The sequence below is a fragment of the Taudactylus pleione genome, unplaced genomic scaffold (assembly GCF_031769625.1).
Source record: "Taudactylus pleione unplaced genomic scaffold, aTauple2 ptg000073l, whole genome shotgun sequence".
NCBI classification, from domain to species: domain Eukaryota; kingdom Metazoa; phylum Chordata; class Amphibia; order Anura; family Myobatrachidae; genus Taudactylus; species Taudactylus pleione.
In genome coordinates, this window is record NW_028284475.1 from 8339365 (window position 1) to 8365210 (window position 25846).

Genomic DNA, 25846 nt, shown 5'->3' on the forward strand with positions numbered 1-25846 from the left:
GCAGGACACTAACGTTGGCAGTCAGTGAAGGGGAAAGGACGATCATTTCCAGCTTGCGGCATGCACGGACAGGCTGCCAGATGTAGGCCTGAGTGTAGGGGAATCCGGAGGCTTACACTGTGTTATACAGACAGCCAGAAACTCGGGAGGAGCTGAGCAACGTCTGAGATTATTGTGGAAAGTTTCAGATGCCCCCGGGGCAGAGCAGGAGCAGCATATACACAAATCCGGGAAGACAGACATTGGTCATTTCTCAAGAGTAGACTCGTTTAGGGAAAGTCTATTCAGCAATCTTCACTTCCAGGTATTAGCGTTATGTGGGTGCCTGGCAGAAGGGAACATTTTCCATCGCATGTAGCCAGACAGTCACTGAATCTAACCTCCCAAAACACAGCTGGAGATGTGGGTAATGCACAGAAGTGACAGACACTCGTTACGCCTGTGATATCATGGATGCGTTATAATCTGCAAAACCTAAAGGATCCGCTCTACAGGGGCTTAAGGCCAAATTATACTCCACGTGTTTACACATAATAACGCCCAAAATCAGATTACATTTCTGTCTTTCTGCCATTCTATCCTTCGCTTTCACGCCATCGAAATAACAATTTATTATTGTTTTTTAAATGCATGTGTACCCAACCTTACATCTGTTACTCTTATTCCACCTGGGGGACACAGCCAACCATGGGGTGTATAGGACGCTGTGAGGGAGCTGGCCAGATAAACCTAACTTGTTTGTAGCTAAGCCCTTCCCCTCTACCTATTATCAGCCAATCGGAAGACCGCTTATACTTGGAGCTCATAGGAGACGCTAGATACAATCACTCAACCAGAAATGAAACTGAACCCGAGAGTAAAACACAGAATGTACCACTAGGGGGTGGCAGTGCAGTTTTAGGTGTCTATGGCACATTTGGTGCTGCGACGGGTACAGCGACAAGAAATGGTTCATCAGATAACACTATGACCTCACCTGTACATTGTATTTCAGTACATCCCAAAGTTTAGCTATTACAGTATTATTATACACAAATACAACACCTGTCTCAACAATAGAAATTAATGAAACTTCAGTTATATAAGTACCCTGGATGGGTGAAAGACAGATGGATCCCGACAGATCCTCCCCAGTCATTATCAGCCAAATATCAGGCATCTCGTCAAAAGTCATTTACAGAGCTGTAGTGAGCAGCTTTGCAAGTATTCGCTTTATCTATGACACATCTGGAGCAACTACACAGACTTACATAAATACCTCGGTGGCAGGGTAAGTGTGTAATTACACCCTACATACATGCAACCAGCAGGGGGCAACGTCTCACTCTCCCGCTACTGTCAGAAGAACAATAATGGTAGAATACAGATATGTCCACATAGATCTTACTTCCTTACGCGTTAAACAGCGCTTCTAGTCGCGCCATGCTGTGTTGTGACTCAGTAGCGCCTATAGTGGTTTACCTTCAATTGTGTCTTATTCGCAAAGTGATGCGGATAGCTAGCACAAGCAGCTTCTGCTGATTAAAATGATATGTGGCATGCCTGTATTCTGTGTGTGACTGCATCTGCTTGCGAAATGCTACGTTGCCGTGCCAGCGAGTGTGACATAGTAACGTAGCATTTCACATGCAGAGACACCCACAGTCACACACAGAATATAGGCATGCCGTATATCATTTTAATCAGCAGAAGCTGCTTGTGCGTCCTATTCCATCCATTTGAAGGTGAAATGTCACACAAAAAGACGCTCGGTGCTACAGAGTTGTACGGTGCTCAGACGTTATGTGTAACACGACTTGTAGTGCACGGGGGTAAGATGAACGCGGACACAAGTGTTTAGAATGATCACCACTTTTTCCCCAGTAATTACATAAGTTTCCCATAAGACTGTGTGACCGGTGTGTGCGCATCTGGCATTTGCCAAGTCTTTACGGTCTTGCAAGGAATTAACCAGATTTGTGTGTGTTGCAATTTCCCCCAGAATTCCTTCTATTCATTTCCATAACCGCGGTACAGAACTAATTCTATGTTGTCTGTAACTCTCACCATCTAGTAGTCTTATTCTTTATGTAGGGACAGCCTAATGCCACCAACTCTCAGGGCCTCACTCACAGATGAACGCAGCGCCGGTGTCTGGGTAGCTGAGCGATTTGCTACTGCGCATGCGTCACCCTAAGGCGAATGCGTCACCCTGAGTGTAGTTGCAGACATTAGATACAGCTAGGCAATACCATGGGCGTTCCTGTGCGGTGGCTAGGACGCGGCCTGCAGTTTACGCAAAAGCAACAGGGCATGTTATGGGAGTATCCGTGAAAGCGGCTGCAGCCGCATAGGTGTTCAGAAGGACACACTGCGCCAGCCATAGCCGATGATGAACGCTGTTGGTACACAGATGGTGGATGCTTGGAACCACCGGCGGAGTTGCACAGTCCACGGGAATATTAAAGTGGGCAGCCTGCACAGTCCAGCGCATGTTAGTACGGAAAGGGAAGACTGATACCAGCATTTGCAAATTATCGCCGGTTGTGGCGGCATTAGCGTGCATTGCGGAATCAGTATCGGTTTTTAATATATATGTAGAGACATTAACAAAGCACCACTTCTCTCGTCCCGTATGTTGTCCCCTATTGGTGTGCAAAATAATGGCATGCCACTTCCCAATGGTCATCCTAGTAGCCTGGCTTATGGGGATAATATTTTGTTCCCTTAAAAAAATAAAAAATAAATAAAAAAATTACAAAAAACATATAAATAACCCTGCCCACCCTCATACACTTCTCATATCCCCCCTCCTCCACAACTTTTTGCATTACATGCAAGCATCGGGTATTGGAAAGAATGTCATCAAGTTCGCTTATCACTAATTGGCTTATGAGCAGGGTGCTTATGACATCATTGGAGCGAGTGTGCATAGCGTATCCATCACCCAGAACCCGGGGATCCTTCCTATACCTACTGCTTGCAAAGGTGGTAAATAATGGAGACGTAGGGGAGGAAGAAATCAAGTACACTAGAGGTTTGTGGGTTTTTTTTTACTATAAAATAACTGTCCACAATGATCGGATCCTTCGGTGCACCAACAGTACATTAAACACAGCTCTGATTAAGCAATGATGCTATATAAACGGTAGCAGTAAAGTGCCTATTCCATTCCCTCACAGCTTTCTACTGACCGTCCAAATTATGGGATGCGGTCAGCATGTTGGTGGTCAGAATGTCGATAAGTTAGATGCCGACAATAGTTTTATGGACACACTTACCTCCGCAAGGGCAGATTTGCGACATTAGCTGCAGCCGCTGGGTTAGGGTACATACCACCACATCACCAAATGTCAACATTATTAACATGTCGACGTTAAAAGCATGTCAACATTGTAACTGACAAATACATACAGAAACCCAAATTATTTGCTTAATCATTTTAAAATTCACAGGGGAAATGGCTGAGAACAGGAAAGAACAAGGGCCTCTTGTGGACGCTGCATTCTGAAGTTGTGCGACAGTACTATATATCTATCTATCCATCACTAACCTTTGGCCCATAAAACGCACCGTCTCCTGGATTCAATTCCCACGGAAGGCCAAACCCATTCAGACTTCTCTCAAGTTCCTACAAGAGATTTAGGAGTCGATTACTCGGTGTATTCCTCTGCCGATGGTGATCAAAAGCAAACTCAGTACTTAGAATCAGTGTAAGAAAATCCCCCACCTGTTCAGCGTTCTGCCAGACCTCCGGCTCTCCCATATACTGCTCTGGACGGGTGGAGAGGAACAGCTTAAAGGTGAAGCCAAACACAGAGTACACTGCACGGAGGAAATCCAGGCAGCCGCTGATTTCAGACTCAAGCTGGGGAGGTCAACAGCAGATGCATTAGGGGCATTAGGGTGTGATCTCCAGATTATGGCAAAGCAAACACGGGAACTTCTGAACTAGGCTGGTGCCACTAGGGTGTTTCTCATTATCTCCATCATCCTATGGTAGACACAAAACCCTGACAACATCCCAAAGCTGCCCCCATTGGTTGGGCACACACATAGAGTGGCAGTGTACAGCACTTTACACCCAAGGTTGTCGACTCTTTTCTGTAAATACATTTGTAGAATTTTCTAGAAGTACTCGGGGAAAGGTCACATGGCTGCCAAATCACGGAGACGCATCGCGGAAAAGGCACGCGCTGATCTGGCAGAATGGCCCTTCACGTTGTATTCTTAGTGCCATGTTAGTCACCTAGCAGTAGCCAATAGCCAAACCCTTGTGTCGGTATCAGAGGGCAAGAAAGCCATCCGATTTCCCGACGTCGTGTCTTTGCATGAGATTTTCTAGGCCCTAATGACATTTAATGAGTGAAGAGATTCCCTCATTCTCCGTAGGGAATGCAGGAATTACAATGTCTCGCTTTAAGAGGAACTTGGAAACCACCTTATTCTGAAAAGATGTGAAGAGTCTAGTCTCCATGAAAGACCACAAATGGAGCTTTGCAAGACAAAACTCTCAGCTCTGACACCCCCTGGGCCAAAGAAATCGCAAAAGAGAAACACTAACGCCACTAAATCCAGTGGGTCACAGGGAGACCGTTGTAATGCCTTCAACACTAAATTCTAAGGGACTGAATAGTGGTCTGCGCTCCCAGTCATGCTAAACCCAAAACCATCTCTGGGTTAACAGGTCCCGGCGGTGAGGAAGCCAAGACTGACTAACATTCTTAGGCGGTCAGCTGTGTATGACGACTATCTTAGGGGGAAATGTACCAAACTTTCTAAAGAGTGGAGAAGTGGAATTTCCCTTAGCAACCAGTTTCTACCAATAATTGTATATTATGTAATTGATAAATTGCTAGCCAGAATTGAATTGGTTGCTATGGGCAACATCTCCACTCTTGATACAGCCCCTTTAGACTACTAACAGTACCCGGACCCTTTCCCATTTTAACCAGAACGCAGCACGTCAGCAGCCATCACCCTGTAGGACCGGCACCTTGTGCTGGGACTGTGCCTTGTGTGGGGCAGCCTTGGCGAGGACAATCTGCCACAGGTTCCCCAGCGGAGCCCTGGGCTCTACAGACCTCAGTGAAACACAAGTGTAAACTCTGGTGATCACACACAGATTACCTGGGAAAGCAACTGCTGTATCAGAGGTAAATGATGACTAATATGCTGCAGATAAACTACAAGAAGTGGGGTGCCAGTGTGACCCCAACTTTACTGCCCTCCCTCGTTATACCGCCAAGGAACCGATCATCTCACCTGGTCCATCGAGCAGAATATGTGGGCGTCATCTTGCTGGAAGCGGCGGACACGTGTAAGCCCCGACAGGGCCCCGGAGAGCTCATTTCTGTGCAGCACCCCAAAATCAGCCAGTCTCACAGGAAGCTCCCTCCATGACCGGGGTCGATGGTCAAACATCAAGCTGGAGAAGGACAAACCGACTACTTACCGATACTAAATACAAACAGGCCATCTCTACACTAACAGAACGGACCTGCGCTATATTACATGTAAACCAATACAGGGATAGTTACAGCAGAAAACTACACCAGGCACTAAATATGTATAAACATTCTGAGTTACTTCTGCCTGGTGTAGTCCTCTCCCATAGCTAAACCTATATATATTGGGTATACATTTAATATAGTGCAGGTGCGTTATGTTATACTATTTCTGTGTTTGGTTTGGTGTTGGGAGGTGAGACACCATCTTTTGGATCTTAATCCCGACGCCGCCATCCCGAAGACATCAAGATACTGACGTTGGCATCCCAATGGTAAGTATGCGAGTCAGGCCGGGAATGCGGGGGGGGGGGGGGTCTAGGTTTAGGGACCTCCCGGGGTGGGTTGGGGTGCAGGGAAAGGGGGGGGGGTTAGGCACCACCGGGGGAGGGGGAGGCTACTTGGGCCCCTGAACATCGGGATGCCATGGTCCGGTGGATCGTATGTATTCCGTTTATCTATAAGCTAGTCACATTATAAGCCTGCTACAAACAAGCATCCCTTACACCATTAACCTAATAAATAAAATGGCACACCTCCATGCTTAAGCAGGCATCCAAAGAGAAGATGTAATATAGTAAACGGGTCCAGCAGGGTATGTAACTGGAGTGCATAGGCCGTAATCCAGAGATTGTAAGAAAAGCAAATAAGGGGATTTTCATACTTCCGAGAGAACATTTCCTCTGAGTCCATTGGGTGACACTGGGACTGTTGTGGGCATAGTGATGGAATTTGGGAGTGCTGGGAATTCCAGTAATGTTTAACCAAAGCCCCACAGGACAGGATAGAGGGGAGCAGATATAACGGAGGAGTACACCTATAATAAACATTGGGCAGGTCACTCAAATAATTATTATTTATTTATTTTACTATAAGAGGTTCAAGCCATAGAAAATGAGAGGGGGAGGGTCATGAGGGGAGCATGAGAGTTAATCACTGGTACATTACAAGAATTGGGGGGCAGATGCTTATTGGGGATCTGACAATACGAGGTGGGGGGAGGGGGGAGATGCAGTGTTTGGGTAATATGATTATGTAGGGGGCAGGGTGCACGGTGTATTTGGAAAAAAAAAAAAAAAATAGGCTACAACCTCTCCTGCCCTGCAACTGCGGCATCTCTTGTGCATTAAAATGAGAAGCTATATTAGCACTGCCAGCAGGATACTTTCACCTCTCGGTCAGGAGAATAAGCGTAACATTCATGCTCTGACACTTTCCTGAGAATTCAGACACTTGGACACAGGGCCTAATTCAGACCCGCTCGCAAGCTGGTCGATGTTGGCCCAGTGCGCATGACGGAGGCGGCTCCGTCGTGCGCATGCGCGAGACCCGCATAGCGACGGGCAAACCGTCGCTCCGGGTCTCGTACCAAAGGGGGTATGCTGTCGATGTTGAGTGACAGCACTCCCCCTTTGGTGGGTGGGCCGGGGGCGTGGCTGCCCAGACAGAGGCGTTCCCATGGGAACGCCTACCGTCTGGGGCCGGCCCCACTGACATCACAAGTGATGTCAGTGGGTGGACTTCTTGCTCTGTAAGAGCAAGAAGTCCACTGGGACTTGCGGCAACGAGACCCTACCACAAGGGTCTCGTCGCAAGTCCGATGGTCTTGACCATCGCGACCATCATCCTGACCACTCGCACTAGCTGTGGGTGGTCACCCACAGCTATGCGAGCGGGCAGGAGGCCGCTCTAAAAATACAATAGGCGGGCACTGATTCAGAGCGAGTGCTCTGAAAGAGCGTCCGGCTCTGAATCAGGCCCACTGTTCCGTGTTTGTGTAAAGTCTGGGCGGCTGATAAATGAATGGAAAGCTGCTGAGTATACCGCATTGCTTTGTGTTACCACTCCTACCTGCAGCAATGCTAGTTCCCGGGCAACTGACGTGTTTCATGCTGCAACTCACCAGTGACCAGAGCAGGCTGGCGCGTTTCATGCCGTTACTCTCCAGTGACCAGAGTAGGCTGGCGCGTTTCATGCCGTTACTCACCAGTGACCGGGGCAGGCTGGCGCATTTCATGCTGTTACTCACCAGTGACCGGGGCAGGCTGGCGCATTTCATGCTGTGACCGGGGCAGGCTGACGCGTTTCATGCTGTGACTGGGGCAGGCTGACGCGTTTCATGCTGCGACTCACCAGTGAGCAGGGCAGTTCATCGGCTTCAGAGAGAAAGTCTCGTCTTCCACTGTGAAAGAGAAGATGTTCTCGCCGTAGTGTTCCCAGTGCCCGGACTGCTGCCAGAGTTTCTTGTTGTACATGTTTGGAGTGATGACCTCGGTGAAGCCCCTCTTCCTGTACTCACTCTGCACAGGGTAATAAACATACGGGGTGAGAGCGCACACACCCATTATCAGTAACACACTAGTACTCAGAGTACTGTCTCATTACATAGATACTGTGCAAGGAAAGCTACATACATGAGTAGCTCATTCATAACATGCAGAGGACGGCTTATTGAAATGAAGGTGAGAGAATTGCTTTCAGGTGCCCGAATCGTATTCAACAGTCTATGGATCCTATGTAACCACCTTACATGAATATGCAAATGTGGAATGGAAACTGCATCCTGTATTAGTACTACAGAGGTGTCCTCTATACGCCATACGTAGCAAAAGGATTGCAGAGTGCAACACACACATACATACAGGGTCACATGGGCTGCCGGATTGCAGAGCGCAACCCACAATTATATACATACATGGTCGGATTGCAGAGCGTAACACACAATTATATACATACACGGTCACATGGGCTGCAGGATTTCAGGGTGCAACACACAATTATATACATACACTGTCACATGGGCTGCCGGATTTCAGGGTGCAACACACAATTATATACATACACGGTCACATGGGCTGCCAGATTGCAGAGCGTAGCACACAATTATATACATACACGGTCACATGGGCTGCCAGATTGCAGAGCGTAGCACACAATTATATACATACACTGTCACATGGGCTGCCAGATTGCAGAGCGCAACACACAATTATATACATACACTGTCACATGGGCTGCCGGGTTGCAGAGCGCAACACAATTATATACATACACGGTCGGATTGCAGAACGCAACACACAATTATATACATACACGGTCGGATTGCAGAGCGCAACACACAATTATATACATACATACACGGTCGGATTGCAGAGCGCAACACACAATTATATACATACACGGCCGGATTGCAGAGCACAACACACAATTACATACATAAAAACAACGAAACTCCGCCCAGGTAAAGTTTGCATATTTATACATACACACACACAAACTTATAAAGGCTCATGTAATTTTTTTTACAAGTTTACTATAAAATGCATATACATGATGAGTTAATAATGAATAAAGAAATCCCAAGAGACCAAGCTCATCATTCATATCAGTTTGAAGGGCTAGATGTCATCTTGTTCCCAAGGACGCAGGAGGGAGGCCGATATGGATATAGTGTACGCTGCAGACATAGAAAATAGCCTGAAGGGAGCCGGAGTAGAGAGCAGGGTGTGGGCTAGCAGCGACCGGGAGCCGAAGTAGAGAGCAGGGTGTGGGCTAGTAGTGACAGGGAGCCGGAGTAGAGAGCAGGGTGTGGGCTAGCAGTGACAGGGAGCCGGAGTAAAGAGCAGGGTGTGGGCTAGCAGTGACAGGGAGCCGGAGTAGAGAGCAGGGTGTGGGCTAGCAGTGACAGGGAGCAGAGAGCAGGGTGTGGGCTAGCAGTGACAGGGAGCCGGAGCAGAGAGCAGGGTGTGGGCTAGCAGTGACAGGGAGCCGGAGTAGAGAGCAGGGTGTGGGCTAGCAGTGACAGGGAGCCGGAGTAGAGAGCAGGGTGTGGGCTAGCAGTGACAGGGAGCCGGAGTAGAGAGCAGGGTGTGGGCTAGCAGTGACAGGGAGCCGGAGTAGAGAGCAGGGTGTGGGCTAGCAGTGACAGGGAGCCGGAGCAGAGAGCAGGGTGTGGGCTAGCAGTGACAGGGAGCCGGAGCAGAGAGCAGGGTGTGGGCTAGTAGTGACAGGGAGCCGGAGCAGAGAGCAGGGTGTGGGCTAGCAGTGACAGGGAGCCGGAGCAGAGAGCAGGGTGTGGGCTAGCAGTGACAGGGAGCAGAGAGCAGGGTGTGGGCTAGCAGTGACAGGGAGCCAGAGTAGAGAGCAGGGTGTGGGCTAGCAGTGACAGGGAGCCGGAGCAGAGAGCAGGGTGTGGGCTAGCAGTGACAGGGGGCCGGAGTCACCCCCAGCACTAAAATCTGGGCGCTGGTAGGACCAAGCCTTTAACATGAGGTCTGCAAATTAGTGACTGGTTTTTACCGTAACTGGTGCCGTACGTGTGGTGTAAGTGCTGCAGCCAGTTACGTAAAGCCTGTAATTGTGAAAGGGAAGGAGATCTGGGAAGTCCATTAATGAGATAATTACAGAGTAAATGATAAAGCTTCTGTGTGTACATGTCAGTGCTCTGCAGCTATAGAGAGGAAATGCTGTCACACAAGACCTGGAAATTAGCACTTTCCTAATGACAGGGTTTTCCCAACACCAATCTTTCCCCATTCTGGACCACGATCGGAAGGTTGGATTGGGAATAATACATAAGAGAAAGGATTGTCTGCAAGTCTCTTCTCTACCATCCAACTTTCCCTTCTCAGTGTTCCTCACACTCCAGCCAAAGTCTGACTGCGGAGATCGCCGTCTGCCAGTAATATTACGCTGCTTTCTGGCCAGTCATGCACAAAGGATGTAATATTACTAGTGTGGCCACACGTGGCTTCAATTTCCCAATATAAGAAGAATACAGATTTTCCCATATTACAATGTGCTTATTATTATTTCTGAGTCTAACCAGGGGAATGTTAGATGATTTATAAGACCGCCCTTCCTTTCTGGCAACATCATGCAAACAACCCTTTTATAACCAATTCTATAGGAAAAATATGGAATATCAGTCAGCTTTCCATGCTTTTACCGGGTGTCGATCACTAGGTCTACAATAAAAAGGTAGACAATACAAGTTAGACAGGCAATAGGTCGACAGGGTCTGAAAGTCGACAGGGTATGAAGGTCGACACACTAAAGGTAGACAGGGACAGAAAGTTGACATGGTCATTAGGTCTACGCACCTTTATTTTCTAGCCTTAATCTTCACTCTAACCCTCCCCCTTGGTGCCCAACCATAACCATTGGGGTAGGTGCCTGACCCAAACCGCCCCTTCTAGTGCCTAACCCTGTCAGGGTAAGTGTCTAACCCTTAAAAAAAAATATGGGTCGTCCTTTTTGTGTCGTCAATTTGTGTGTTGACCTAATGGCCCTGTCGACTTTTAGTGTGTCAACCTTCAGACCCCGTCGACCTATTGCATGTCTAACTTGTATGGTCTACCTAGACATTGTCTACTATTTTAATGTAGACCTAAAGACCGGATACCGCTTCTCCCAGGGTTTCTCTGATAAAGGTTACCAATTGACAATATAACCTCTCTCTACGCAATGTATATACTGATCCCAAAACGGTATCATAATGCTGAATAATGGATTCGCAGTGACAGGTTACAAGTCCGCTTCCATGGACTTTGTCTTTTAGTAGTTTAATAAGGATGATGTACGTAAAAGGGTCTATTTACAAGATATTAATGTGACCCTGCTTCCCAGTTTCGCAATGTGAAGATTATTCATTTCACGCAAACTAAAAATAAAACAAAAAACAGAGGAGAGGAGCCTGGGCTTGTGGGTAATTTTAATTAACAGTTTGGTGCCCAGACTCTTCTCTACAGGCTACACCCCAGTGTCATCCCTGTGTCCCCTAGTGGAGGCAGTAGAATAAACCCTCTTGCCAGAAAAACAGGCTCAGATAAGCGTAACACTATCACACTGCTTCCTGGTTCAGGTCCCTCGCAACTAATACACATGGGCATCTATCTCCTGGCACATGCATTGCCAGGGGCCAACAATAAGAGATCCAGAGAAGTCCTCTCCAGAAGATTTTGCAAAACGCTAGCCCATAGGCTACTGTAGTATAACGCCATCTGGCGTTATCCTATCAGGGACTAGCACCCTACCTTATTGGTTTAAAAGCATGGAGTATGGTAATGTATATGCACACTGTATTAGGCACAATTCTAGGTAAGTCCTACAAGTTATATACTGTAGTGCAACTTTGGTTCATTTTTGGGGCGTGGGTCCTCCTGGATTGCGTTGGTTAATCTGTCTCAGGGCACTGCATTATAACACATTTTCCATTATAACACATTTTAACCCTTCACTGTGTGTCTAATATATATGTACTTCACTTTTTTTGATTTTCACTCTTTATATGCAGCTGCTCCTAACTATCTCTTTACACTGCACTTTTCTTACTATGCTGGTGCCCTGGGGTGGCTTGGCTGGGGCAGTTTTTGGGTTTTCCTGCGCTCTGGATTTGAACCCTAGTATGTTAGGGACCTACCTGAAAGAGGTTACCTGGATATGGTGGGTAGGCCCATAAGCTTGGCCATGATTATGCTAAAAACCTCTATTGATTGCAAAATTTTATTGCATTTATACATATTAATAATTTGGAGTTGTGCACCTGAGATTTGTCTGTTTCTGTGCCTGCAATTAGTCTCATCAGGTAGCACTTCCCATTATATATATATAGTCAGGTTGTGCAGTCCAGAAATCTTTCCCATGTTATCCTATCGGGGCCAAGCTCCCCCAGCTTCCAGAATTCAATTTGACTTTTATGAATGTGAAGTAAGTAGCAAGTGGGAAGCCTACGCCTACTACTGTGGTCCGCTAAACACGGACGTGACCACCAAGAATCAGTGGAGGTCTTCATAGCAGCCTGTTTTGTTGGGAAGGCACCTCCCTCTCTGATATAGTAACGTACAGCAGAGAAGGCAGAGGAAGCATGGCGGACAGATCTAGGCAAGCATAACACACTCCGGTTACTTGGCGGAATGATGAACAGGCTGTGATATACAAGTTTGGAGAAGTCACAGTTTCCACATGAGAATAATTACCTTGATGAACTCTATCAGGACATTGTAGATGTGAGCGCCTTTTGGCAGAAAGAAGCAACTTCCAGGACTCCACTCATGGAAGAAAAACAAACCCTGGTCCTAGAAGAAGACAGACAGAATACACCAATAGGTTACCGGCATACAGCTTCCAGGTCAGCAGGACTTAAGTGAAAGATAACACAGATAACAAGAGGCGGACTGTAGCCATCACTAATTTCAGACGGCCGATCCCAAGTGAAACAGCACAAAGTGTACCGCCGCGCAGGTCAAGACCATCTTTCTCAGTGTCCTCATACCAACAAGTAACAAATATTTGTCTGTGAGCCAGCATGGACTTTACCAATCCCTGTAACGAGAGGATCTAGCCCATCTGCTGCTGCCGGGTGTGGGAAGTGGGACGGTAACCCCGGGTAGACCATACTTTGGGAGTAACATTTGACTTCTTGTAACTGATAACCACCAGCCCCTGATGTTACCCGCACATGGAACTGATACACCACCAGCGCCTGATGTTACCCGCACATGGAACTGATACACCACCAGCGCCTGATGTTACCCGCACATGGAACTGATACACCACCAGCCCCTGATGTTACCCGCACATGGAACCGATACACCACCAGCGCCTGATGTTACCCGCACATGGAACTGATACACCACCAGCCCCTGATGTTACCCGCACATGGAACCGATACACCACCAGCGCCTGATGTTACCCGCACATGGAACTGAAGCACAGTCAGGGACTCTCTGGTGCGGCCACCAGACTGAATGAATTCGCCAGCGCGGTGCCAGGTTTCTGTGCAGGATCTGACTGCTGCAGTGGTCTGTACAAACACGATACCTGGCAGCAAACTAAAAACGGAATGGGTACGAAATCCCGGCAGTTGGGATTCCTGCTGTCAGTATACCGATAGTGGCATCCCGATGCTCAGGATCCAGACGACATGGGTCTGGTAAGTATAGTAACCCTCCCCCCTTCTCCTCCTAACCCTCTGTTCCTACATTCTAACACTAAACCCCCCACCCCCACCCCATCCTAACCCTCCCGTTAGTGCACCCCCACCCGTTAAACCTAACCCATCACCCTTGGAGCCTAAACCTAAGCCCCACCCCCCCCAGTGGTGCCTAATCCTAACCTCCCCCCTCCCCTAGCCCCTTCCTTGGTGGCTAAACCTAACCCTGTCCCCCACTCCCCTCTCCCCCCCCAGCGGCTAAGACCTGCTATACCTACGTTCGGCATCCCGGTTGTCAGGATTCCGGCGTCGGCATGTTACCTACTGTTGGTATTCAGACGCCATTCTTCCGGGCAGGTAGTGAAATCCTGGCGCCGGGCTTTCGTCAGTTGGCAGCATGTAGGTATATGAAAACATCTGCACTTGCCTAACCAGAGGTTCCTCAAGGTGCAGGTTAGTGAGGAAGGTTCTACAGACCAGCTGTAGGATTAAAGTACCCGCACTCCTCTGTCCACGCAATAATATCTTCAGTGCCCCCAATTGGATGGCTGAGAAAATTATTACTATTAATGTAAAAGCAAATCAACCTTTTATTCTCCCCGTACTTGACATGTGATGTGTCCATGTCTCAACCATTAATCGCTGTGACAGACAAGACTAAACCAAATCCAAGTCTTCACTTCTGCGCCCATTTAGGGACCCTTACAATAAAATCATCATATTATGCCGTTTAGTTAAAATGAAAGCTGATTGATACAAGACGGGACATTTTCTCTGCTGGCTATGCTGTAAAACCTTGTACATTAAACGTATGATGCCATGAAAGCAATACCTTGGCTATTTTGCGGTGGTCCCGGCTGGCGGCCTCTTCCTGAGCTCTCTCCCACTCTTTTAGCTGCACAGATTCCGGGAAAGAAATCCCATACACTCTCTGCAGTGGTTCCTGTGTAGGGTCCCCTCTCCAGAAGGCTGAGGAATTCTGTTAGGGAGGAGGAAACTGAGGTGATGCTCAGAACCCACTGATCAGATCGTAAAAGTTTTGGGGCAAAACTTACTATGCTGCGATTTTGAAAGCCGCTGCATGTTCACCGTTCTCGTTTACTAAATTTAAAGGGGAAGTTATATTTAATACAAAATGCGGGCGTGTCTTGTATTGTAAATGATCGCCCCTTTAAATCAGGAGAACAAAACTGCTCAAGACACGGAGGCGTTGAAAACTCCATCACAGTCTGCCCCAAATTCACAGCTGTTTTATGGATGAGACCAAGCAACAGCTAAACATTTGTCATTAATTAAAAGTTGACTTCGTCTGACCTTCAGGAGGCGGATGGCCTTAATTTGCCCTGTGTGCCTGACATGGGGGCCCCGGCAGAGGTCAACCAAGGAACCGCACCTGAAATCAGAGATAACACATCCTGATCGTGCCAAGAACATAACTGTACCCCAAAGACCCCAACATCAAGTCTGTTCCGAAGACCGCACAGCTCCAGTATTAATAACATACATATATTGTGTTATGCGTAACTGCTTGCAAGACATTAATACATTACAGTAACGGTCTGTTACCTGTAGATGGTGGTTGTTTTCTCTATCTTCTCTTCAATTATTCTCGTTTTAAATTTGTTATACTGAAAATAAAAAAATAAATAAAAACACATTATAACACAAGGATGGAGTTCTCCAAGGGTATTACAAATGGTAAATATGGCTAAATATGTGATGGGAAGCAGAATAAGTGAGAAAAGCACCCAAGATATTAAAATACAACACTACAGTCCATACATGCTACAGGCCTACATGAGCATATGTAGGCCTGATCAATAACCGATCCATATCAGCCATAGTCTGTTTTTTAGGTCTTAAGTAGTAGAAGAGAATCTGCGAAGACCAAATGTTCCATTCAAAAACATCTTCAATAATTTAACCACATCTAGTAAGGAGATATAGTCAGCAACCCAGCACTAGAAAGCCGACCACCAGCATCCCGAAGGTAAATATTGGGGGCAGAGTTAGGTTTAAGGTGCTGGAGGGGGGGGGGTCTAGGTTCAGGCACTAAGGGGGGAGGTTAGGGTTAGGCACCAGGAATGGAGGGTTAGGCACCAGGGAGTGTGAGATCTAAGGTAGGGAGAGGGGGATGGTTAGCATACCGCACAAGTGTCGGTATGTTAACCCTGTCTAAGTATTTAACTAAATACTTAGATATAAACAGGAGTTTGATATTTTGTTCATGAATATGTGGTATAAAACCAGGAAATGAGAGTTGTGGAAAACCTGGTTCTGGCGGCTGTAGAAGACTGTATGGTGCCGGATGCAAGTTGCGATTCTGCTGCCCAAGTGTTTTTTTGTTTTTAAATAACTGGCAAATCAGATTGTGCATGTGCCCAAACCAGCAACCAAATCCAATCTGATCTGCATCTTTCAGACTTGGGGCCATATTCAATTTGAGGAGAGGTCGGACTTTTAGCCATCATCGCCGTTTTTTGCTGGGATAAAGTATCGGGCACATGCCCGCTTATCCCCGTATTCAATTAGGAATCAGCGAAAACGGGACCCGGCGGAAAGGTAAGTATCGAAAAGTCCTGTCACTTTTGGGGAAATCAGCCTGTCACCCCCAAGAAGATGGTCTGACATGGGGGATCACTATGGGTACCCCCAATTTGGTCAGCTGAAGGTAATTGGAGTTTTTAAATAACCGCGGCAGATGCATAAATGCGGCTTTGAAGAAGTGGTGAAAAATAGCACTTAGCTGGGTTTTTATTGGAAAAAATAACTAGTCCAGGACTTGACAAATTTTTCTAAAATCTAGGAGCCAGGATGAAAGTGTAGGAGCCAGACCACCGTCCCCCCAAATAATTACAGGAGTGAGCACAGCTCTGTGTGTTATACACACTATACTAGTCCACAAAATGGTCATAGTTGAATGGCTACAGTAAAATGGAGGCCCCCCCTCACTGCTCTGCCCAGCTCCCCTGCTCCATCCCCCACCCCCCAGTAATAATGGACCACATTTCACATAAAATATTGGTGCCAGAAAGTACAACCAAACCCCCTCCCCTCGTGGTCACACCACTATCCCTCTGAAGCCGCTCCGCAATCCCTGGCTACGCATAGACCATACTACCGGTGAGCTCTATGCAGCCGGAGATAGGAGACAGTAGACAGCCGGGACACACAGGAGGATCAGCGTAGACTGAGACAGACAGCAGGGATCAGAGCAATCCAGGATGGAGAGGAGTAGTCAGTGCAGGCCGGGACGGACACAGGCACAGCAGTCACCGCAGGCGACACTCAGCACATGCACTCCTATGCATGATATGAACACCGCAATACGATAGGCACAAATCTCTGACAGAGCTCATGAGGATCTGCTTCCTCCCCCACTGCAAAATCTGGTAGCCAGGCAGCAAAATCTGGTAGCCATGGCGACCTGGCCCCCGGGATTTGTCGAGCCCTGAACTAGTGCCATCAAATTTGGGGTACATGAAAACGGGTGCAAGCTAATTTTTAAGTCCCTAGTGTGATTTTTTTCAAATTCTTCAAAAATCCACCTGCCGCAACCACCCGCATTCTAGAAAACACCTGCCGCATACTTGGGAACCGCGCAGGAATCAATTTAAATTCGTTTAGAAGTTTGTCCCCTATTTTTTTTTTCGCCCCCAAAAAGAAAGTCCCTTTTTTTGGGGTGTACCTTTTTTGCCACCTATTCAGTGGTGAAAACTTATCCCCGTTTTGTCAAAGACTTTTCGCACCTGCGAAGAGAGTTTGAAATTGAATATGGGGATAAGTGAAACTGGCGAAAATGACATTATCGCCGATAACGGACTTTTCGCCTCTAATTGAATATGGCCCCTGGAGCGGGACAAACTGGACAAGCAGCAGGATGGAAAAATCGGGATAATTTACCGTAACAGAATAGAGGGAAGGAAATATCAGCCAGACAAACAGTAATTTAGCCAATTTCAGTGTAATCCATGCATGTCCTAATTGCAGATCTGTTCATGTCGCAACACAGGGGAGATTATTATAACATGTATGGTCAGAATTACATGCATTTTGGTCCAGCACACACCGCGATTACAAAGCAAATGAGCAAAACATTATCAGACGTTTTATTGCTGCAATATAGATCACAGGACACTACCTTGTACACAAGGCCGAACAGCATCAAAATACATACTTGTGCCCATTTGTACAGAATGCAGATTGTGTTTCCTGTACAGGGAACCATATGGGCAGCAGATAATTCCTGGTTCCGTATCTTACTATCGCTGCGTTCCTGGTGACCGCAGAGGCAGAAGCAGGAACTGTATCACACAGCTGGTGGTGACACACTGAGACACGGAGGAATAGGAACGTCTGTATACAGCCGCTCACCTTGAACAGCTCCAGCAGGTCTTCCTGTGTCACTTCCACTCGCTGGAAGGGAAGTTTCTGTCTAACTATATCCTTACAGGCTGCTTCCAGATCAGGAAGGTCAGTGCCCAGCACAGTGCTAGGAGAGGAGAAAACAGCAGTCAGTAAGCTGGGGGGCTCATCAGAGAGGCTGAGGTCCCCCCATTTTCCTCGTGGGGAGAAGCCTATAGTACCATTATGGAAACCCCAAACTAAGGGTTTAGGAGTTACCCTTAGTAATACGCAATAACTGTATAAGCAAGGTGGTTCCTCATATCACACATCCAATGTATAGCCCCCGCCTCAGTCTACTGCACCCAGCAAATGGCCAGCCTCACCATACCAGCGCCTCCTGTACAGTACATTAAGCACGATACCAGGCAGCTGAAGCCACTCCCATATCTTAAGGACAGCGTCCTGATAGGATGAAGGTCAGATAGCTAAAACATGCTGTGACATCATTGACCCCCTTAAACCAAACTAATTTTCTGCACAGCAAGAAGGCAAAGCCATCAATCAACCTCTGCCTGCCCAGCACGAGAAGCTCAAATGTCAACCTAGTGGACAAACATTCAGACACGCGATACAGAGGGACCCAGGACCATCCTTGAACTCAACTCCGCACCTTGCAGGAGGATTTCATTCTCTTCCTACCCTGTGAACAACTTCCAGGACGCAGCGCCTATTCCAATCACTCCTGAATGCCCAATGAACTACAGGAGACGGCTCATGGTTTTGTATGCAGCCTGGCGCATTCAGACTGAAATTCCCACTGCTGGCATATAAGGCAGCGCCTGGTTTGCAATTTGCTTCCTTTAAACTTAACAAAACTCATGTATTGTAACAAGAACAAATGGAAAACAGCATAATGAAAGGGAAGCATGTACTGAGGTGTACAAGTACACAAACGTGGCTGATCTTACCCGCTGTCCATGTATACATCATAGAAATAGCCATTTTCAGTGTTTGGTCCGTGACATAAGAGACCTCCGTAGAACTGCTCCAGGGCGGCCCCAAGGACGTGGGCACTCGAATGCCAAAATATCTAGGAAAGGAAATAAGGTGGGTGGGAAAAAGACGAAGGAGGAACAGACGCACTCAAACATAACAAACACTAATGGGTAAATCTACTAAAGGTCCATTTTAGCCAATTAAAAATTGTTATAAATAGATCAACATCGATGTTGTGTTTCACATGTACCAAAAGATGATTTTTTGTTATCGATTTTTAAGTGCCAGTAAATGTGTGATTTAGCCCCAAAAACACAACTTCGATGTTGATCAATTGTTAATCAATTAAAACCGACCTTTACCCCAAAGAGGCAATAACATTTTTGAAGCAATTTTCCCATAACGCAATAGGTCACGAAACAAAGTTACACAGGACAAAAGTTCCATTTCAGTAAGTGTAACTCACAGCAATGACCGTCGTCTTGTGTGTGCGAGGGGACTGTGGGGGCAGCAGTACATTTGGTAGAATCGGGAGACCTTCCTTAGCGTTGTAAATACAAAGTCTATCAGCATTTGCATAAAGCTAATTATTGCACCATCCCAGAATACAAGGTCTAATTCAGAGACTGTTAAACTCCACCATAACAGTCCAGGTTTTAGGCATGTCCATGCTTTAGCACAGATGGTTTGCTCAAAATGAATGAGGTACTAATTATCTGCAATATATTGGGGCAATTCCCCGATCCCCAGACGCTGGGGCATCAGTGAATTCCAACATGTTGGATTTCCCAGATTTGCCAAAATATGATCAGTATCAGCAAATCAGTGATTTTTAACATTAAGAATTTCATTGATTCCACGACAGATCTGTGAACATCGATAGACGCCAATCGGTATTTCCAACAAGTGGCTCCAGGCGGATCGGAGAATCGGACGGCTGATGTATGAGGGCCTTAACTCACTCTGTGGTCAAACATGGATATTCTTAAAACCTGGACTGTTAGGGTGCCTAGAGGGCAGAGTTTGGGAACCACTGACATAAAGGTTCAGAATAAAAGTAAATTATAACAGTATTTATAGGTCCTCTATGGTTAGGACAACACAGACATTTACCGGCTATTGCAAATTCACCTTTTAGTATAATATCAGGGGGAAGGTCTTCTCTCATTTATTACATGTATATGGCGCAGCGCTTTACAGAGAATCTGTGCCCATTCACATCAGTCCCCGCCCCGGGGAGCTTACAAGCTATATTCCCTAGTACATATAGACACATACACACTAGGGATAATTATTTGTCAGAAGCAAAACCCTACCAGTATATTTTTTTTTAGAGTGTGGCAGGAAACAGAAGCAGCCGGATGAAACCACACAAACACGGTGAAGACATACAAACTCCACACAGGTGAGTCATAACTGGGAACTGAACTCATGCTGTGAGGAAGTGATGCTAACCACTACGCCATCTGTGCTGTCCTGATCATTATTATTAGAATTCATTATTCAACGAGTTGATAAGGGTGCACATATACAATAAACAATCTGAGGACACGTGATGCAGGTGGCTCCTATCTATAACCTGCACGCTGTCCGAAAATATCAAAACGTAGGTGGCGAGCATGGTGCAGTACTGACACCTGCTGGCCAAGTCTGGCAAATGCTCATTAGATAAGAGAGTGTCCTCCACACCAATCACAGCGTAAGCAGAGAGTGAGAAGTGGGTTTGATACTCACAGCTTGTCCATCATGGGAATCAAATGTGAGAAAGTCGATGTCAGCATCCGCTTCTAGAGGCCTGCTCAGGTCATACACCTCACCATTTACTCGGGCAGCTAGGATATGGTGCGCCGAACCCGCCCTGCAGAAAAGACCAGGGACACCTCTAGCAGCTGTGTAACGAACCAACACGTGAAATGTGACAATTAGAAAAAGGGACCCACCCGGTTCTTACAGCCAGATCATAAGGAGTGGTTTGCCATGACTCCCCGCTCACTACCCTCCCATCTGGGAAGGAAATTCTGATGGGACGGGACTCTTCAGCCACTCGATCTGCAAGCCTGGCCTCATACTGCCGCCTCAGCCTCTCAAAGCACTGAAGCCGATCGTGGATGAACTCTGGCAGGACTTTGGGCTGAAATGGAAATAAAGACCATCAGCAACGAACCATTCCTTACGGCAAGCAAAGAGCCAGCTCTGACAGTTCTTTGCGCCAGCATCTGTTGTCCTGTGGTCCCTAGAACCTTCTATTACAAGCTGGATTCAATTCCAGAAATAACCACCTCTAATGATAATACCCAAAAGCTGATGGTGGATAAACAAGTTTGGGACATCCTGAAATGGATTTTGACACATTCATTTCAACGGTTGTGGGGGGCCAGGTCAGGTTTTGCCTACTGACCTATATATACGGTTTCTATTAAACTTAAAGAGGACGTTCTGCAGGGGTGATTATCTCAGGTACATTACAGGTTAATAACCCACATTAAAGCGCACGTGACATGCAGCGGGGCAGCCATTTTGCAATACCAACTAGAATGTGGCCTAAATTGACTAACAAACACAAACATGTAAGTGGATGCAGACAACAAAATGGCTGCCGCCACAAAGTACCAGCAATAGGTACACTAGTACCAGTTTGTTTTTTCCACTCTGTAAAAAGGAAAAACAACCAAACTCCACATTCAGTGTGGATAAAGCAGGGTCGGAAAGCACAACTTACCTGCCCCCCTGTATGCTGGTTCACATTGCTGGAACTATGCTTCCATTGTACCTTTCCTGCCCGAGAACCTCCGTCACTGGAACGCTAAGTGTATGCACAAAAAAAAATATAATAAATATTTAAAAACAAAATACATACTATAAGCAATACTGCAATATCTGCTGCATCAAATTATTTTTTATTCTCATGTTTTAACTAATCAAATAAATCCCCAAAGAAGTTAGGCTGATAGTCATGGAACGGGCCAGATTTATTGTTATTTATATAGTGCACACATTACACAGCGCTCTACAGAGTATTTCCCTCATTGGCATCAATGCTGCCTCAGTGGAGCTTACAATCCATATTCCCTACCAAATGGACAAATCTATACACACGGGGGTTAATTTTTTAGTCAAACGCTACCAGTATGTTTTTGGATTCTGGGAGCAAACTGGTAAACCTGGAAGAAACCCACAGAAACATGAGAACATAAAAACTCCACACAGATGAGGCCATGGCCTGGAATCGTATCAATGACCCTAGTGCGGTGAGGCAGCAATGCTAACCACTGTGCGAGTATACTGATCCAGATAACACATTTCTGCTTTAAAAAGGACAGATATTCTAAAACCCTACAGCCGAATGTCACTGCAACCCTTAGCATTGGATTTCAGAGTCACACAAAGAATCGACTAAATCACAGGTTCTCAAACTCGGTCCTCAGAACCCCAAACAGTGCATGTTTTCCAGGTCTCCTCACAGAATCACAAGTGAAATAATAATTAGCTCCACCTGTGGATCTTTTAACATATCAATGAGTGATGACTACACCTGTGCTCCTGCTGGGTGACCTTGGGAATGTGACCTGTGTGGGGTCCTGAGGACCAAGTCTGAGAACCACTGGACTAAATGGATGGTATTTACACAGACTCAAATTAGGTGGGGGTCATATGCAAAATAAAATTGCAAACAAGCTGTCGTTGAGACTTTGCCATGTCATTAATTGGAACCAGGAGGAGTAACCTGGAAAGAGGTCACGTATGTCACACGCATGTTGCACAGCAGATGTGCAGCTGACAGGACGCAATCACATTGTAAACAGGACCACTATATCGCCCATCAAGGTACTAGTTTCGAGGAAGTCGATGGGCTACATTCTCATTAATGCAGAATACCAGCAGTGATGCAGAGCATACCTTATAAGTTTATTAGCAATCATCAATTAAAATAATATTAAAACTAGTCACTGCTTGTAAGAGATAATACATGCTCATCTCCAAGTTAAATGTTATTAAATTGTGATGCACTAACAGATCACATCCAGCATTTTTAGCAGGCAGTCTGTTTTGTTTGAGTAGAGCTGAGCACATGTGCTGCTTAAGGTCATTTCCTAGTACAGTATGCACAGACAGAACACAGAAATCACCCCCACTAAAGATGCAAAAGAGACAACTGACCCTACAAATGCCATCAGGCAGAGGCTTATGCCTAATAAGGGGATTCCTCTTCAGCAGCGATAGTAACTTCATACTCTGCAGCAGACTCCACCATCTCTCTTACATGCACACAGGGCAGCCATTAAGACTCCTGGCACGCCCATCCCTCCCCCGGAGGTCATGTGACTGGGCTGCGTCATGTGACTCCAGCCCTCTCTGCTGCTGAGATCCACTGTCACAGCAGCCAGAGATCAGAGCAGAGTCACTGAGCAGGGACCTGGGAGCAAATATTCCAACATAGCTCCAGTGCTGCAATTACACCTATTTATTATAGTTATTTGTGTGCAACAGTGAGTGAGTGCTGCCACATAGTGGCTGACCAGCCACAGGACACTGATGATGATGGCTGCAAGGCATTAGACTAGCATCAAGCCTCACTGATAAAATCAGGAGATACCATTTGTACATAGGTTTCAAAAGAAAAGTCACTATTCCACATCTGCAAAGCTTGTGTAATACATTATAAAGTACAACTGCTAATTCCTTTTCCAGCAAACTGTGTATTATGCAGATATGGGGCAAACCAATTCACATATACACTAAAACAGTAAACATTTTCTTTTTAAATGAAAGTACAATAAACAGAAGTCACTATCATTTGTGGCAGCGGTGCCCAGGCAAATGTTATACACTGTACTTTCATCGCTGGTGGCATCGGCCTGTTTACATGGGCAGGTTCTGTCCTGGCAGGGTTCCCGCACATACATGTGCACCAACAGGGGGATGTATGCCGACCTTCTACAGTGGACAAGTTACCCATAGCAACCGAGCAGCTTCTCCAGGTATCATTTTATACAGCGTACTAGATATATGATAGAAGCTGGTTACGAGCTATGGTGAACGCCTACACTTGGCCTTTTTACAAGGTTTGCTACTTATCCTCCCTAAAAAAGCTGTGCCAATTGCCAATACCATCTGAAGAGGACATTTGGTGCACAAATGAGAGACAGATTGGTGCACAAATGTGTACATACTTATGCCTGTGTGAAGGAACAGGGGAAATGTCGGGCGGTCGGCCGCGCATAGCCATATGCTGCAGACAAATGAACGGATCTATCAGACATGATTGCAGCATGCCCGACAGACCGATCACCTCTGATAAATCATGGTCTTACACTATGCGAATACCAGCCTGGGCCGCCTATAATCAGCGGATCAGGACTATAATGGCATAATGTAGGCCCGGCCTAAGAAACACACACTTGGGGGAAAATTTACTAAAAGTTTTGATTTTAATTGATTAAAAATCGTTCTACATTGATGTTTCAGGGGCTAAATCGGGTTGCTCGGGATGCCGCTGGTCAGAACACTGACAGCGGCATCCCACCAGTGAGAATCCAGACCCCCTTAAGGTAAGTACTCTAACCCGCCCCCTAGTACAGAAGTGGGAACCTTTTTTCTGCCAAGGGCCATTTTGATATATATAACATTATTTGCAGGCCCGGTTCAGGCCACACCCCCTCCTGTGATGTCACACGGGGGCGTGGCCACAATTGCCAGTGATTACAGCAATGCCCGGAGCATCCTCAGGAGCTGTAAGGGCAGCAGTGTGACCATCTGAAGCGTCCTAAGGACGCATCAGGCGGCACAGCTGCATAGATTCTAGTTGCAGTGTGCCATTCTAGGCAGAAAAAAGATCAGAGGGCCAGACCAAATGAGTCCGAGGGCCTTATACAGCCCCCGAGCCTAAGGTTCCCCATCCCTACCCTAGTGCCTCACCCTCCGATGCCTACCGGCGTCCCGCATGCCGGGATGCAGACTACATCCCGCTAAATCACACATTTACTAACACTTTAAAAATAGATATTAAAAAAAAATCTGAAAAAAAATAAAATCATTCGTAAATGTGTGATTTAGCATCTGAGACACATTGATGTTGATCGATTTAGACAGATTCTTAAAAAAATTATCAACATCGATGTTCTGAATCACACAGTTACCAACAGACATTTTTTCTTTATTGATTTTTAAGTGTTAGTAAATGTGTAATTTAGCCCCTAAAACACATCAATGTTCATCGATTTTTTATTGATTAAAGTCGATCTTTCGTAAATTTACTCCTTGGTCTACAGGTTGTTCTGTGCAGTATTTACATCATATAAAAATTGCATATGAACACACCTCTATCTTAAAACACTGGTAAAACTAGGGTTATACAAATGCGGCATTATAAAATTGATAATAGTTTTAAGTCAAAAACCCTCATTTATCACCTAACTAACGTGTTTTGTGCACAGAACCTTCACTGCAAAACGGGAGGTGATTAGAGCTTACCTAGACACTTTCAATCGGGATGCCAACATCCCAACAGGGTTATCCAAACTCTCTCCCCCCCCCCCCCATACTTACCGTTGGGATAACGGTGGCGGATAGTTTAATGGACAATTAGGCCCAAACGTAATAGGCCTCGTTTTGCTGGTCCCAGCACAATTCCTGCGATATAGCTACTAAATTTAAAGCAGCAATTAGTTTAAAGCCTAGACAAGTTTGTTTTGGCTTTAAAACTTATTGGCGTGTTAAATCTAGCGGCTACAGTACAACGCTGGATTCGCGCCGGACCAGCAGAACAGAGCCTGTTACATTTGGGCAATAATGCAGTACAGTGCCGTCACAGGCTAAATGAGCATATCCTTATAACTTATGGTGCGTACACATGTAGCGATCAGCCAGCGATACGATATCGCTGGCTGATCGTTATGCACCCTCCCTGGTTTCCTGGATGATTTTTTATCGATCATCCAGCACACCACCTGCTTACCAACGACTATAGTGACCCGCGATCGAACTTGCTCGAGATCGAGCAAGTTGACCGGAATGCACGGCCGATGGATGATATCGCTATCATCCACGCGTGGCCGCACATCGCTGGTCGATGGTAGGGACCATA

At 46.3% G+C, this 25846-nt stretch overlaps 1 protein-coding gene across 1 annotated transcript in view; it reads right to left on the reverse strand.

Moving 5' to 3' along the window:
• Positions 1-23105, reverse strand: part of TARS2 (threonyl-tRNA synthetase 2, mitochondrial) — a 30011-nt gene extending 6906 nt beyond the window's left edge. The window contains exons 1-14 of the mRNA XM_088467665.1: positions 22921-23105; positions 21482-21565; positions 20703-20893; positions 20497-20620; positions 18735-18856; positions 17794-17911; positions 14986-15047; positions 14734-14812; positions 14252-14398; positions 12464-12562; positions 7620-7786; positions 5245-5407; positions 3710-3847; positions 3533-3610 (exon numbers count right to left, since the gene is read on the reverse strand). Coding sequence (XP_088323791.1) covers positions 3533-3610; positions 3710-3847; positions 5245-5407; positions 7620-7786; positions 12464-12562; positions 14252-14398; positions 14734-14812; positions 14986-15047; positions 17794-17911; positions 18735-18856; positions 20497-20620; positions 20703-20893; positions 21482-21565; positions 22921-22992 — 1644 coding nt within the window. The 5' untranslated portion in view covers positions 22993-23105. The remainder of the gene's footprint in view (positions 1-3532; positions 3611-3709; positions 3848-5244; positions 5408-7619; positions 7787-12463; positions 12563-14251; positions 14399-14733; positions 14813-14985; positions 15048-17793; positions 17912-18734; positions 18857-20496; positions 20621-20702; positions 20894-21481; positions 21566-22920) is intronic.
• Between the last annotated feature and the right edge of the window lie 2741 nt (positions 23106-25846).